The 13,756-nt window shown below is 43.9% G+C and overlaps 2 protein-coding genes across 3 annotated transcripts in view; one reads left to right on the top strand and one right to left on the bottom strand.

The window, feature by feature from the left end:
* Window positions 1-272: 272 nt before the first annotated feature.
* On the bottom strand, window positions 273-6,536 carry GGCT (gamma-glutamylcyclotransferase). Its single transcript, XM_010713081.4, has 4 exons — window positions 6,337-6,536; window positions 5,129-5,274; window positions 3,383-3,518; window positions 273-1,655 (listed from the first exon to the last, which is right to left on the bottom strand). The coding sequence occupies exons 1-4, from the start codon at window positions 6,448-6,450 to the stop codon at window positions 1,506-1,508; spliced, it is 546 nt and encodes a 181-aa protein (XP_010711383.2). The 5' UTR covers window positions 6,451-6,536; the 3' UTR covers window positions 273-1,505.
* Window positions 6,537-6,558: 22 nt separating this feature from the next.
* Window positions 6,559-13,756, top strand: part of ENTPD3 (ectonucleoside triphosphate diphosphohydrolase 3) — a 44,447-nt gene continuing 37,249 nt past the window's right edge. The window contains exon 1 of one of the 2 annotated variants that reach the window (XM_085226433.1): window positions 6,559-7,102. In XM_085226433.1, coding sequence (XP_085082559.1) covers window positions 7,080-7,102 — 23 coding nt within the window. In that variant the 5' untranslated portion in view covers window positions 6,559-7,079. The remainder of the gene's footprint in view (window positions 7,103-13,756) is intronic. The other variant, XM_085226432.1, reaches the window with a different exon arrangement.

Here is a 13,756-nt window from a genome sequence, read left to right as displayed (position 1 = left end):
GCTGGGGCGGCCAGGTGATTATTTTCCATTTTCTTCTTGCTAAAACACCTACTTAAAAGTGCCCGAGGAGCTCGGTAAGGGTAAAGCAAAGCAAGCGGTTGTGGCATTAAGGTGCCGGGCCGTTTGTTTTTTGCCCTCTATACTGCAGTTGCATCCATGAGAAGTACAAAGAGCCAGAGAAAGTTTCGGTTATGTTTCTACATCACCCACTTTATAGCTTAAATAAGTGACACTGATATTCCCAAAGAACACATTGCACAGGCACGGGGAGGTTTGTTAACTGCATTTTTATGTACTCAGGTTTAGACCAGGCAATACAAAAAAGTACCATGTTTTACTGCATCTGTGGTGCCCAGCTTTCGGAACAGCCCTCATGTTGTACATGACATCAGGACAAATCCCTGGCAGAAGTCCACAGGAGTGAAAAAATACACAGAGAAGACATGGTAAATTTGCTACTTTTTCATTTTTTTCCATCTAAGCTGTCACACAGTGACACTGATTATATGTTACGGCACAGAAGAGAAGCCGAAGTTCAGTAGCTTCGCATCATACAGGTTGCCAGTTTTCCTTTGTCGTCCTCAGACAAGGGGCCGCCATTTGTACCATAGACTGTGAAGTACTGTAGAAGTACTGTAAACCTTACAAGTGCCACCAGTTTTTCAGGAGATTGTCAATGCTGTGAGAAAAAGGCAACGTCTGTTCATCTATGGTTTAATATACAAAGCTATGACACAGACGCACTAGGATTAATTCACAGGAGATTTGGTCTGAAGTACAGTGAAATCAGCAAATCCTAGATAAAAACCAAGACAGTTAAAGAAGTAGTTAAAAAACACAGAATTATCCTAAAATGATTATTTAGAATCTGTTGGTTGTACTGAAGTAGTTCAGCTATGCTGATTATTAGAAAAGGGGAGGCAGTTATACTTCGAGTAAGATCCTTTGCTGAATGCTATTTTCAAGCCTGAGTCCCCTTTCAGGTTAACACTTTAAAACATGGAAATAGTTAAAAATATTTCTCTTTTGTTAATTATATAAATGGAAACAGTAACACCACAGTTTCAGATAGGTTGTGCTTAAGCCTTTGTGAGAAACAACACAGAAAAAGTTCAGTATAGCTTTAGAGTGCAGAGTAGACTCGAGTCTAACAAATGTTTGAAAATCTTGACAATTGTGTACACATTTGTCAACAAAGGGCCTGATCCTGCAGCCCTTATTCCTCAGAGAGTAACTGAGCTGCAAACAGCTAGCAAAATGAGCCTTTTCTTTTAATGGTCTGTAAACAGGACAGAAAGCACAAATTTGCAGAGCTACATAAGAATTACAGAAAGCTAATTCACAAATCTGCATGTACTTAAGCTATAAATACAAAGTGAAGAAGTTGTCAATGTCAGCGTGTCTCCAGACTGCAAATTATGTCTAATAGTAAAGAAACCGTTCGTCAGCACAGTGAGGAGAAGGATCTAACTCAAGGTGAATGGCCAAGCAAGCACAGAATTATTCTATGCAAAATTTATTTTGCTTGCTTTAATAGTAGCTTCAATTTCTTCTAGGATCGGCACCGGTCCTGCATAGTTATTAGTTTCAATAGCTTCTAATTTCTTCTGATACTCAATTGGCAAACCATTCTGTTTTGCACCCATGCAGATAACCTACAGAGGAAAAGGAAAGGAAAAAAAGACTTCAATATTAATGTTAATAACAACAGATCCCTCCAAACATTTACGGAAACAGAAAGAACCACTTAAAGCAACATGAGAAAACCAAGGCTACTTAAGATTCTGAAATGCTACCAACATGCTCAATAGACCAAAGACAATTAAGTTTTTCATTCAGTTATTCCGATCAAATCCAAAGCACAACAGTGAATGCCTAGATAGGTTAGAGGAGTAACAGAAATTGATACATGGTTTAGTGAAAACAGATTCCTTAGTTTGTTTGTTACTGCAGCTTTCCTTCTACACTACAAAAAAAGAAAAAGAAAACCTGAACTTTTAGTTCAAGAGAAACTTGGTGACTATGAGAGAAAAAGAGGAGGATGTAGGAGTCAAGGCTTGAAGGACACACTAGCAAGCTGTCAAATAAGAGTGAAAGAGATAAATGCACAGACTTTGCAAATATTCATTCATGCATTGAACAGCCAGGATACCCAAGGATGAAGTGCCTAAAAGTGATTAACTTTACCACAAGAAGTACACAACAATAGATGGATGCAAATGCAGTCATCTTTATAAATTTCTAGCATTCTTACCTGGTTACCTCAGTTTAAACAAATAAACCAGGCTGAGGTGGGAAGAGGCGGGGAGGAGTGGAGAACAACCTACCCTGATAATAGCAGGAAGGAATATTTAACCAGATAAAGTTGCCAAAATTGGAAGTCTGCTCTTACAGTATACTAGGGAGTGCTCAGGTGTAGCAACAGACTCAATGGATCGATTCCTTGAAAAGCCCTGAAGATCTGTTTTGACAGGAAGCAGGAGGGGAAGGGGGAGGTTTGTGAAATAACAAAGCCTGCTTTCTAAGCAAGCTTTCTCTTAAGAAATCCTGCAGCAGCAAAGCAGGTCTTTGCTGTGCTCCCAGAAGATAATTTGTGGGAGTCAGTTCCTTAGTTCAGATAGGAAAATGAGACTTGAGTCCAGTTTCTTTGCTTTTGGTTAAAAACAGAAAACATAAACAAAAAAAACAATGCTACAGTGATGTCTATTTCCAGTTGCTAATAACTGCAGAATTCCAGACATGCAGTCGTGCCACTTGAGGCTAGGTCCTCATCAGATCTCACAAGCTAAGCAGGTCAAGCCTGCTGCGTGACTGAATCATGTTTAGCTACACTCAGCGAGTTCCAGGACAGTGTTGAAACGCTTTTGCCTCACCAGCCACCAAGTGAGAACCCTGCAGTGCCCTATGGTGGTGGTGTAAATCCTGTGATCTACTCAGGATGCAAGTGGTAAAATGAGGCAGGTGAACTCATGTACTAGAAGACAGCTAGACTACAAGCCAGGTACTGTGTTCTCCCCACGGAAGTTTCCCTCTGTCCTAGAACTATGCTCCACTGAAGTGAAATATTTTAAGTTTTTAGTTCCAAACAGAAAATTGGGAACAACTGGCATCTTTTGGAAATCCGTGTGTCAGTCATCACTAATTCATGAGTGATTTGTGCAAAGTAGAACTAAAGCAGATAATAAAACTGACTTAGTACATCTTTATGAGCTAGCAGTGTTCTGTAAGCATCATTACACTAGTACATTGCACAAGGCTTAAATTGTTCCTTAACATTAGAATTACTCATGCCTTTCATCCACTATAAATAATGTACTTATTAAACAGAACACAAGTACTGCATTATATATATCTGTTCACTTTCTTCAGATGCAATACCCACCTTTTTATACTGGGGAGAAGGAGGACCACAAACATAGTCCTTCATCTGGTAGCTTCGACAGGTCAGAACCTTTCCTTCTTCAGCGTGGACATTAACTTCTATTGGGACATAAATGCCATCTTCAACTCCCTCTTGCCTGAAAACGACATATACTCCTTTCATGCCCAATAATCAGTGTGTGAGTAACATCTTTCAAACTGTGCAATTAAAAACAATACATTTAGTACAACAATTCAGAACACTCATCTGCAATGTCATCTAACTTAAAGAAATAAAGCAAAACATATTACAGTACTTTTTGTGCAAATTACTTTCATATCCAACAATCAGTTTCTACAGAAGAAATAGCATTCACTTTTGTCACTTCAACACCTTAGGAAAGATGACTAGCAGCCATCTTGTAAGACTAGAGAATACTGCTTGTGAATTAGCTACTGTGCAGGTCTGGTAATCTACAAGAGAAACTCAATCAAGATTATCAGATTACAAATAACTAACCCTTTGCAAAGTTGTATCTTGCCACTGTGTTACATTTGAATAAGAAGAAACTGGCACAACTCTTGCAATGAACATTCCAACGTGAATAATCCAAGACAACCTTTAATTTGTGCAAGACCTGTACAGTAACAAACAGCTAATTCAGGACATATATATATATATATATATATATATGGTTTTTCTAACTAGTAAAATCATGCTGCCTTAGGAAATTAAAAGCAAGTACAAAACCAGAGCAACCTTTTGATTTTAACCTTTAGCATTTAGCTACAAATGGATGTCTGAATACAGAGTTCAAGAAGAGTTAGGACAATGCTTTCAGGTTTAATTTTTTGGTAGTCCTGTATGGAGCCAGAAGCTAGATTTGATGATCCTTGTGGATTTATCCTAACTCTGGATATTCAATGGTTCTATTATCATTACAAAAGGCAAGAATACATCCTATTTCCATCTATTTCCAGTTCACCTTCTTGGAACCAGTGAGGTAGCTAGGAAAATGTTAATGCCTTTTTGGTTAAGTTATAGCCTCTCTACCATCTTAGCTAGCATTAAAGGATATTCCCTCTCTGAAAAGTCAGGGATCTGCAATTCCGTGGCATGTAAGCAACATTTTTTGAAGTTAAAATATAAAATATTGCTCCTAGAGGGAAGAACATAGTGCTGGTATCAAAGCAACCACTGCCAGGCAGGATCTTTATCTGGTGAAGTTTACACTTGGGGAAAGAATGATAATTCATAGATTTCAGTATGGGTGAGCAGGGGCTTGGTTCCCCATCCCTAGCCGATGGGGAGCCAGGTAGATAAGAAAGCAGTGACATGTGAAGCTCCCACCAGCCAGAAGCATGCTACCTAGATGCCTTCTTTGGGACTAGCACTCCCAAGCAGGACATTAGAGTGCTGACTGTGCCCTTTCTCATTATCTGGTCAATAGTTTGTTATCTTCCAGCTTCACTGTAGGCAATGAAAAGCAAGTTGAAGCTTCAAATTTATTTATCAGCTCCAAATCAACATCCATACTTTACTTTACTAAAATATCCCTAAGGTAGTTTTTACTTGAAAACACAGCTATTTTAATCTCAAATATTTTAGAAGCAATTACACATGCAATGGAATCATATGCACATATTAAAATCCAAAGCATCTTCTTGATCACAGCAAAAGCTTCCACACTGCTCGTCACAGAAAGTTACCTATTACTTTTGAATTGCTCTCTACAGTAATAGAAGACAGCAAAGTTAAGTCACCTACTTATCCAGGGAACTTATATTGCTAGCGCTCAATTTCCACACTATTCCCCACACTTCGTCTCCAGGGCTCTGAACAATGGTAGCTGTACCTCCATGCCAGATAGAACTTGTCCTGCCTTGATGATGGCCAAAAGTGAGCTTAAAATCCTGCAAATGAGACCAATGCAGACAATTAATTTCAACTTCGCTTAAGATAGGGGCTGTGATCTGGTCTTGATGCGAAAGGGGCAGCTGAAGCACAGCCTACAAGAAGCCAGCTGGAGCCGTAGGAGGAAGAAGTGATAGCCCCGAAGGCAGGATCTCAAGGCAGCAGAAGTCAGCCTTTTTCATCTCTCCAGAGGGAAAAGGGACAAAGGGGAGAAAGGTCTGCCAGAAAACACTGCTGGCAGAAGTCTCATCTGCAGACACCTAACTACTAACTAACCATTTCTAGTGTTGTGAGAAAAGAGGTAATAACGAAGCTTCCAAGACACGGAGCTTTGGGCCTTTTCCTCATTCTCTAATAGAGGTGCCCAGACATAAGATACCATTTGTGTTTTTCTCATGTTTTATGCTGTTTCATTGCTCAACTGGAACATTCCTGGGTATTTTTAGGTCGAGACACATGCCTCCTTGACTGAGCTTTACTCACAGAATGGATTGGGTTAGAAGGGATCTTAAATGTCAGCTGGCTCCATCCCCATGCAAGTATTGCAAGTCAAAACATTGCTTCAAAAACCAAGTACTTTCTTTCTTACAACTAATACCGAACGTTGCCATAGAGGCAAAATAGAACAACTTGTTCTTGCATTTTCCCAGGGTCATTTCACACCTGACATCACAGAGGTCAGAGTTTCATTCCAACTTGTTAGACAACACATAGCCCTTCCCTAGCAGGAAAGAAAAGAGCTTTAAGGAAGGCTGCCTGAGCAATAAGAAAATAAAACAAAGTGGCAAAGGCAAAAAAAAATGATTAAAAAAAATAAAAATAGCAACACAACCAAAAACAAAAAACAAAAAAAACAACCTAGACAGTCGCCCAGCTTTACTTATATATATCCGGGCTCTGATCAGCGCTGATGTGCTGTAAGGACCCTGGACAAGGCCCCGCAGGCAGGGAAGCACGCAGCTGAAGCCGACTGCTGCTCGCAGGGCAGCCCCGGGGAAGCGCTCCGGAAGAGCCGCTCCGCGCTCACAAACCGCTCCCCTCTCCGCCCGCCCCGCACGCACCTGCAGGCGGCCCCGGGCGCAGAGCGCCGCCGAGGGGTTGCGCAGCAGCAGCCGCTCCCGCAACAGATTGCTGCCGTAAGCGAAGTACAGCACGAGATCCTCGCCCGCTTCCATCGCCCCGCTCTCGGCCCGGCCCCACGCGCCCCCCTGCAGCGCCCGCCCCGCGCCGGCTGCCTGGGCGGGACCTCCTCTCAGCGCCGCCCGCTATTGGCTGGCAGCCCGCGCGCCGCCGTGCTTCGCGGCGGGAGGCAGTGACGTGCTGGTGGTCCGGAAGGCCGACGGTGTGCTGAGCTGCGTCAGCATTGGGTGGCCGGGATGCGATTTTCTGCTCTGCTCTCGTGGTGTCCCATTTGGAGTACTGTGTCCAGGTCTGCGGCCCCCGGCACAAGAAGGATGCAGAGCTGTTGGAGCGTGTCCAGAGGAGGGCAGCAAACATGATCAGAGGGCTGGAGAACCTCTCTTGTGAAGAAAGGCTGAGGGAGCGGGGGTTGTTCAGTCTTGAGAAAAGGAGGCTGTGAGGAGACTCCATTGCGGCCCTTCAGTACTTGAAGAGAGCTTATAAGCAAGAGAGAGCGACTTTTTACACAAGCAGGCAGTGATGAGACAAGCTGAATTTCCCGACACAGGAAATTTAGGTTAGATGTTAAGAAGAAATTCTTCACTCAGAAGGCAGTGATGCGCTGGCACAGCTGCCCAGAGAAGCTGTGGTGCCCCATCCCTGGAAGCGCTCAAGGCCAGGTTGGATGGGTCCTGGGCAGCTGAGCTGGTGAGTGGCAGCCCTGCCTATGGCAGAGGGTTGGAGCTGGGTGGGCTTTCAGGTTCCTTCCAACCCAAACCATTCTGTGATTCTATGAAAATATAGTTGATAGAGCCCAGCTGTGCACTTAAGCCCACAGGCAGTGATGTCACTATGGCTGCAAAATATAATTTAAAGAGGGAGTGTTAACTGTGAATCTCACTGACAGCACAGCAGGTTTTCCAGACTGGTCAAAACACACAAAGGACTGTATGAATTAGGAATTAGCCCCTGAATTCCCTGTATCTTCTCTCTGTGGCATCAGGATGTGGCACAGCTCAGGATATGACTGAGCAGGAGAAAGGGATGATGCTTGGTCTGGAGGAACAGCTTTGCAAGCCTTCCTGCTGCTGTGTATCCAATGATGGCAGTGTGAACACAGCAAAAAACTGTGTGTTTCCCATTGGGGAGTTGAAAAGAAAGAAAGAAAGAAAGAAAAGGGTGGAAGGAACTCTCCTCGCAATTTGAGCAGAAACCTGCAGAGTTTTGGTGGTAGTACCAGATTTTACGCTTCTGTTGGCCCAAGACTTCATGCAGGGCAGACTGTTAAAAAAGACCCTGCTTTTTGAAGTTAAATTAGCGTCAGAGACACTGACACAAGCCCTGTGCTAATCTATCTGCTGCCCCAAACCATATAGAGCCATTGTTTCCCCCTGCTGTAAATGCAAACCCCGCACACAGCAAGCTATCAGGAGCATGTCTCATATTTGGGAGGCTCCCAAGGATTGGGTGCAGAGGAAAGTTCTGGATGCCCACTGGTGTTGTACATTGTCCATGGAGGACATCAGGAGGGTTATTTGTACAAAAGTAGGATTTTTTTCCCATCAGGTTTTTATCCCTAAGCAAAATTTACTCCTGAGTCCCCTCATATCCTACTTAGGATTTTAGGGACCTGAAGAAAGTGTTAGGCAGTGGGGTAAGTGAAACCTGCTGAAATATGTGGCAGTCATTCAATGTGCCTGCCTGCCTCGTGGCTGTCACAGCGTGAGCTTTAATTAATACTGAAAAAGTAAGAACTTGGAGGAGTAATAAGGGCATCTGATGCAAATGAACCACTTGTGCAGTCCTCCCCACAGTTTTCTTCTCCTCCTCTCCCAGGAGCCCTGGCAGGATGTGCTCTGCAATTAGTATATCAGTGAAATGGTCCCTATTTGCTGCAAGGCTGTTATTATGGCTGTGATAGCTTCTTGATATGATGTGCAAGGTCTGGGGGGCTGCCAAGATTTTATGTTCATGCGAATGAATGCAAATGATTTTACAATATGTTGTAGTGTTGCTGTGCTTGTTCCTTCCCTATAAAATAGAGACCATGAAATCCTGTGCGAGTGCAGCCTCCTGTCCTGCACAATAGAGCAGCCTGGGGCTCCTGACAGCTCTGACCAGGGGGAGTATCCATCATTCATTGTGCAGTTCTGTTTTTACATTTCTGCAAATAGCACATGTGATCATTTAGGGGAGATGAACTGTTACAGTGCCTGTGTCTGTGCATGTTTCTGCCTGCCTTGTCTTGGCTGTGGCCAGTGCCAAAGCGAGCTTGGGGCCCATGCTGAGGCAGCCCAGAGCTCTCCCTGGCTGCTACATGCACAGTGTGGTCCTCAGGTATCTGCAGGTCTGCACCATTCAGCGTGGGGAGCAAGCAAAGGGAGGGCCGCGAGATTTATTCCTATATTGGGAAGAGGAGGGTGTGCACCTCCTGGAACCTGGATTTGTGCATGTAGACCATGATGAGTTTCTCAGGTTCCTTCAGACTCTTGTAGAGGCAAAACATATGGGGTCTATTAAAAAAAAAAAAAAAAAAAAAAAAAAAAACTTAAAAAAAAAAGCTAAAAAGATAACGTGCTTGAAATCTGGAGATGTGAAAAGGAGAAGATTGCTTTTGCGAACAGATCCCAGTGTGTGCAGTCATGGCATGCAGCTAGCTTTAGTCATTTTGGCTTGTGCACACATTCTGCTCCGTTCAGTACTGCAGGTACTTGCAGGTGTGTGACTTCAGCAACTAGTTTGAAGATCTTGCCAAACATTACATCAGCTTTCACATGACCTAGTTTTGTACTTCTTCTTTTGTGCTTTCCTCTCTGTAAGCACTTCTGTGCTTTAACTTTCAGCCTGCAGAAGACACTGTGTGCTCCAGCTCCTTTGTGGGGTCATGTCTTGTAGCCACATGCTTTCCACAAAGCAGCATCATGGTGCTTCTTAAGCTATGAAAGCAGCTATGTCCTGGGGGTGCTGGGATGGAGGAAGGCATCCCTTTGAGCAGGACAGTAGAAAAAGCCTGCTGGAGGGAAGGCTGCTAACACTGCTTGGCTTTCTTTATTAGATACATCAAAGATGCATCATGAATTGTCACATTTGTGACACTTTGGGTATAAAAGGCAGAGAAGCCATCCACAGGCTGCACCTGCAGATCTTCATTAAAATTGATGGCAGTGCTCACAGAAAGTTGCCCAACAGGTGAATTTCTCCTTCTGAGTGCAGTTATGGTACCCAGGATCATGAGCCTGGCACACAGGAAAACCAGTCATTGAGAGCTTTGTTGTGGTAATCACTGTATAATTGCTTCATCCATGCTCTCATCATTTCTTTGCTGAACAGCAGCTATGGAGAGCTGGATTTTGTTTCATACAGTCCTAGGTGCTCCAGTGTGTTTTACTGTGGAAGTGCAGCTCATGCTATCCCACCATGTGACTATGCCACTGTACGCACATCCTTTGGTGCTCATCCCAGCAACTTCTGGGCTGCTACACCTGCAGGGATCTACCAATTTCTATGTCTCCATCTTGTGTGAGTTGTAGAAAAGGAGCAGTTGGGCAAAAAATAGGTCTCAAACAGATGAAGGCGGATCTAAGGGGACAACCTCTCGGTCTCCCATTTGTAATGAGCCATAAGATAATCACGAGGCAGCAAGATATGAATCCAAAGCCAGGATGTCTGAGATTCAGTGCTTTGTGTGGGCTTGTTCCTCAGACAGAGCTCTTCTGCATCAGAACTTTTCTTGCCAGATGAGTGTCATTGATGTGAGGAGCACTCGTGGCATAAATTCAGTCCCAGATGACATCTATTATTCACAGGGTTTGCAGAGTGCAGGGACTTACAGAAGTCCCATCCCAATGAGGCAGAGAATGGCTGATAAACAGGAGAATAACAACATTTTCTTCCATGACACATGTGGCCCTAAGCATCTCTAGGGATGCACATTTGGTAGCTGACTGAAATAGGCTTATTTCATCTCTGCCCTCATAGGAAGCCCTGATTCATTTTTATTTTTCCAAGCAGTCAGGAAAAAAATCTTTTCAGTAAGACGGGGCAGGTCCTCATTCCTTCCTTACGACTCAGAAGGATTACGATGTAGGGAGGGAGGATCATCTTTGGAGCTGGAGTTTTGTGGTAATGTCAGTGCAGCCTGCGCTGGAAAACAGTGAGGTACACGAATAATTGCGCGTAGCAGTTGTCACTGATGGGGTCAGTCAGGACTGCATTATACAAAATGCTCCTCTGACGCTCCACTGAATTCAACTGGAAAAAAAAAAAAAAAAGTTTTTTATGAGTGCTAAGGGCATCTGACCACCAGGTGCCACTCTTGCTCCACAGGGAATAAAGGCAACTGTAAGACCAGGCGTGGTTTGCAGAAAAGCCAGAACAGACAGACATCACTGGTTTTTGTCCCTGTCTGGATTACACCAGACATCATTCATTTTGTCCATGTCTGAACTGAACAAAGAGGTTTAGTAGTTGCTTTAAGCACAATAGTTACCTCTTCGATTTTGGCCGTGGAATTCAAGCTGAAGGTTTCTGCTCTGTAACCAATCTGCTTCTCAAAAGCTGGTGCTGGGTGACCAATTCGTAAGGCTGGAGTTGAGATTGTACTTACAGTATGATATGCACATGCTCTGAAAATCAGGTCATTTAAAGCAGCCTTAGCTCCATCACGCCGTGGCAGAGGTGGCTAAATCCTGTAGTTAGCACTGCAAATGCAGGCTATCCATATTGCCATGGCTGGGGAGGCTGTGTGGTTGGATGCACAGAAATTTCTCAGTTGTAACTTCTCTGCCTGCAGTTTGTTTCATGGATGCTCAGCGTGTGTGAACTGTCTGCCACAATTTTCTGTCTTGTACAAAGCTGCAGGAAGTAATATTTGAAGTGATCTTATCAACACTTATAAGTATCTACAGTACGGGAATCAAGTGGGTGGGACCAGGCTCTCTTTGGTGGTCCCCAGTGACAGGACAAGGGGAAATAAGCAAAAACTGCAACACAAGAAGTTTCATCTGAACATGAGGAAGAACTTCTTTACTGTAAGTGTGATGCAGCACTGGAACAGGCTGTCCAGAGAGGTAGCAGAATCTCCTTCTCTGGAGATATTCAAGATGTACCCGGACACCTTCCTGTGTGACCTTCTATATAGAAATTGCTTCAGCAAGAGGTTGGTGATCTCCAGACATCCCTTCTAACCCCTACAATTCTGTGATTCTGTGATTCTGGGCACAATTTTTGGTCAATGAAGGTTTCTGTCATAGGAGACAGAGTCCTCAGTTCATTTATGCTTGAGAGCAATCCCTTCTGGAGCTACTGCCACTGCCAGCCTTTCCAGGGCCCCTTGCATGCTTTTGTTTTCATGGAGAAAAGCAGAATTCCTATCTGCTTGCAACCACAAGAACTGCCCTACCAGTGACCTCAGAGGATGACTTATGGGATGCTGTAACCACTCTCATTTTTCATGATGAAGGGGCAGAAAGGATCAATTTGCACTATTCTTGGTTTTCTAGTCTTGGCTGATGTTTGAGTCTGAGGCACTGTGTGGACTTCTCATATGACCGTACATCATATCAATAAAGTCCAGTTTTCCTCTGGTTGTGCTTGCCCTTGCTCCCCTTCCCTTATCTCTCCCTGCTGTTAGATGACTCATTAGGCCTGTTTTTAAGATAGCCTACAACATCTTGCTCAAGGTCTCTAATCAGATCTCTTCTCATTTGAGTTCTCCACAGGCTCAACAAGCCTGACACTGCCTGTGTCTATTTCAGCTGCAGGCCTTTTTTGTTTACTGGTTGTTGCTGTCAACCTTTTCTTTTCCTAGATCATGAATAGAGAAGTCAAATGCAAGGTCACTGGGGGCTGCTGATTTCCAAATCCCAGAGCAAGTGATATTTCAAGAACAATTCCATTATGTGATTATGTTATGGTCTCTTACTGGGTTTTCTCAGGGAACTCATTCATCATAGAACAGCAGGTCTCAGCTTCCTGTGACACTCTTAAATCAATCTCGTGGTATTGCTGAAACCTTGTTTTAATGTCTTTCACCGTAATTGCTTAATCGTTTTCTTGAAGAGGCCATCCTGATGTATTTACTAGCAATCAGGCTTTTCAAGAGATTACCTTTTTAGAGGACAAGAGCTAAAAAAACCCACACATCAATCCAGATATCCTGAAAAAGTAACTGAAAAATATGTTGAAAAATGTCAGCCTCACATTAAGACTGTCCAGTTCTTTGGGGTTTTTTGAGTGGTAAGTGAGGTGTCCCAGACAGGGCTAATAGGGGCAAGGTAGGGAACACAACATCCTTGCTTGCATGGAGAGTAGCTACCCCACAGACTTTTGCAAGCGTGTTTTCAGTGTCCTTTTTCTGATGTGCTTCTTGGAAGAAAGTAGATCAGCTGAACTCCAGAGCCAAATTTAATCTGCTGTCTGTCTCATGTGCACTAGTGAACCCATGCTCCTGCTGGGCCAGAGTGATGTGGCATTTTAGTTTATTTCTTGGATGAAAAACGGAGGCATAGTCACAAGTAGTCCAAGTCACTGGTTTGGGGCCCTGCTTCACAACTGATGTGAGAGAATAATGCAGGAGAAGAAGTTGTGACCTTGCAAACAATGTCCAACTGCAGCTGTTTGTATGAGGACAAAAAGCTGCTGCCATTGCTTCAATAGCTAGAGAGTTTAGGACAGCTGTGACTTGCGTGTCTGTGCCAGTGATAAGGACTCCATCTGGCTCCAGCAGTTTTAGTTTGCAGGAACAATTTTCTCTTCAGTGAGCACTTCTGATTTGTATCTAGAACATTTAAACCCTTCCACAGCCCAGTCTGCTGGCATGTTGCTATACCTGCAGATTTGTTTGCACCTGCAGACTGCCATACCTGTTCTGCAGAACAAGTTCTTCCCCCAGCAATAAGCACTCAGAGAGTTTAAAGTGTAGAGCTGCTATTAGAATAACCACAATTGCTGATTAAAATTTGCACCTTATCTTCCCCGTGTCCATCCTTTGTGGATAAAAGTGTGGTAATGCAAATGAGAAAGAAAATACATTTAACTGTCCAGCTGGCCTCCTTCAAAGGGCTTTTTGCCCATTTCTGAATCAGGAACCGGCTGATTTTTCATAGGACCCACCCTGGATCTCCTGCTCCTCTGCAGGCTTCTGGCCTCACCTCCCACCCATGCTCCATGTGCTGACATGTAGGGGGGACCACCTTGGTGTGTGCCATCAGCACACTGGGCGTGCACCCAGCATAGTGCCCCTGGGTGGTGCAAGAAGGGCAGAAATAGAAATCACTGCTTGTGCCCCCTGACTCGGAGCTAGGGAAAGTACAACATGCCATCCTGTCGTCACCCCAAAAAATGGGTGCTGCTAAGTGACCA

The sequence above is a fragment of the Meleagris gallopavo genome, chromosome 6 (genome assembly GCF_905368555.1).
Source record: "Meleagris gallopavo chromosome 6, MGAL_WU_HG_1.1, whole genome shotgun sequence".
In the NCBI taxonomy this organism is placed as follows: Eukaryota; Metazoa; Chordata; class Aves; order Galliformes; family Phasianidae; genus Meleagris; species Meleagris gallopavo.
The sequence above is the reverse complement of the archived record's forward strand: the minus strand, read 5'-3'. Positions and strand labels throughout refer to the sequence as shown.

Excerpts from the sequence above, each read along its gene's own strand:
- GGCT (XM_010713081.4), bottom strand. The coding sequence starts at position 6,450 with ATGGAAGCGGGCGAGGATCTCGTGCTGTACTTCGCTTACGGCAGCAAT. Across the intron at positions 5,275-6,336 it reads GCGCCCGGGGCCGCCTGCAG|GATTTTAAGCTCACTTTTGG; the intron begins GTGCGTGCGGGG and ends TCTCATTTGCAG. Across the intron at positions 3,519-5,128 it reads AATATAAGTTCCCTGGATAA|GCAAGAGGGAGTTGAAGATG; the intron begins GTAGGTGACTTA and ends TGTCGTTTTCAG.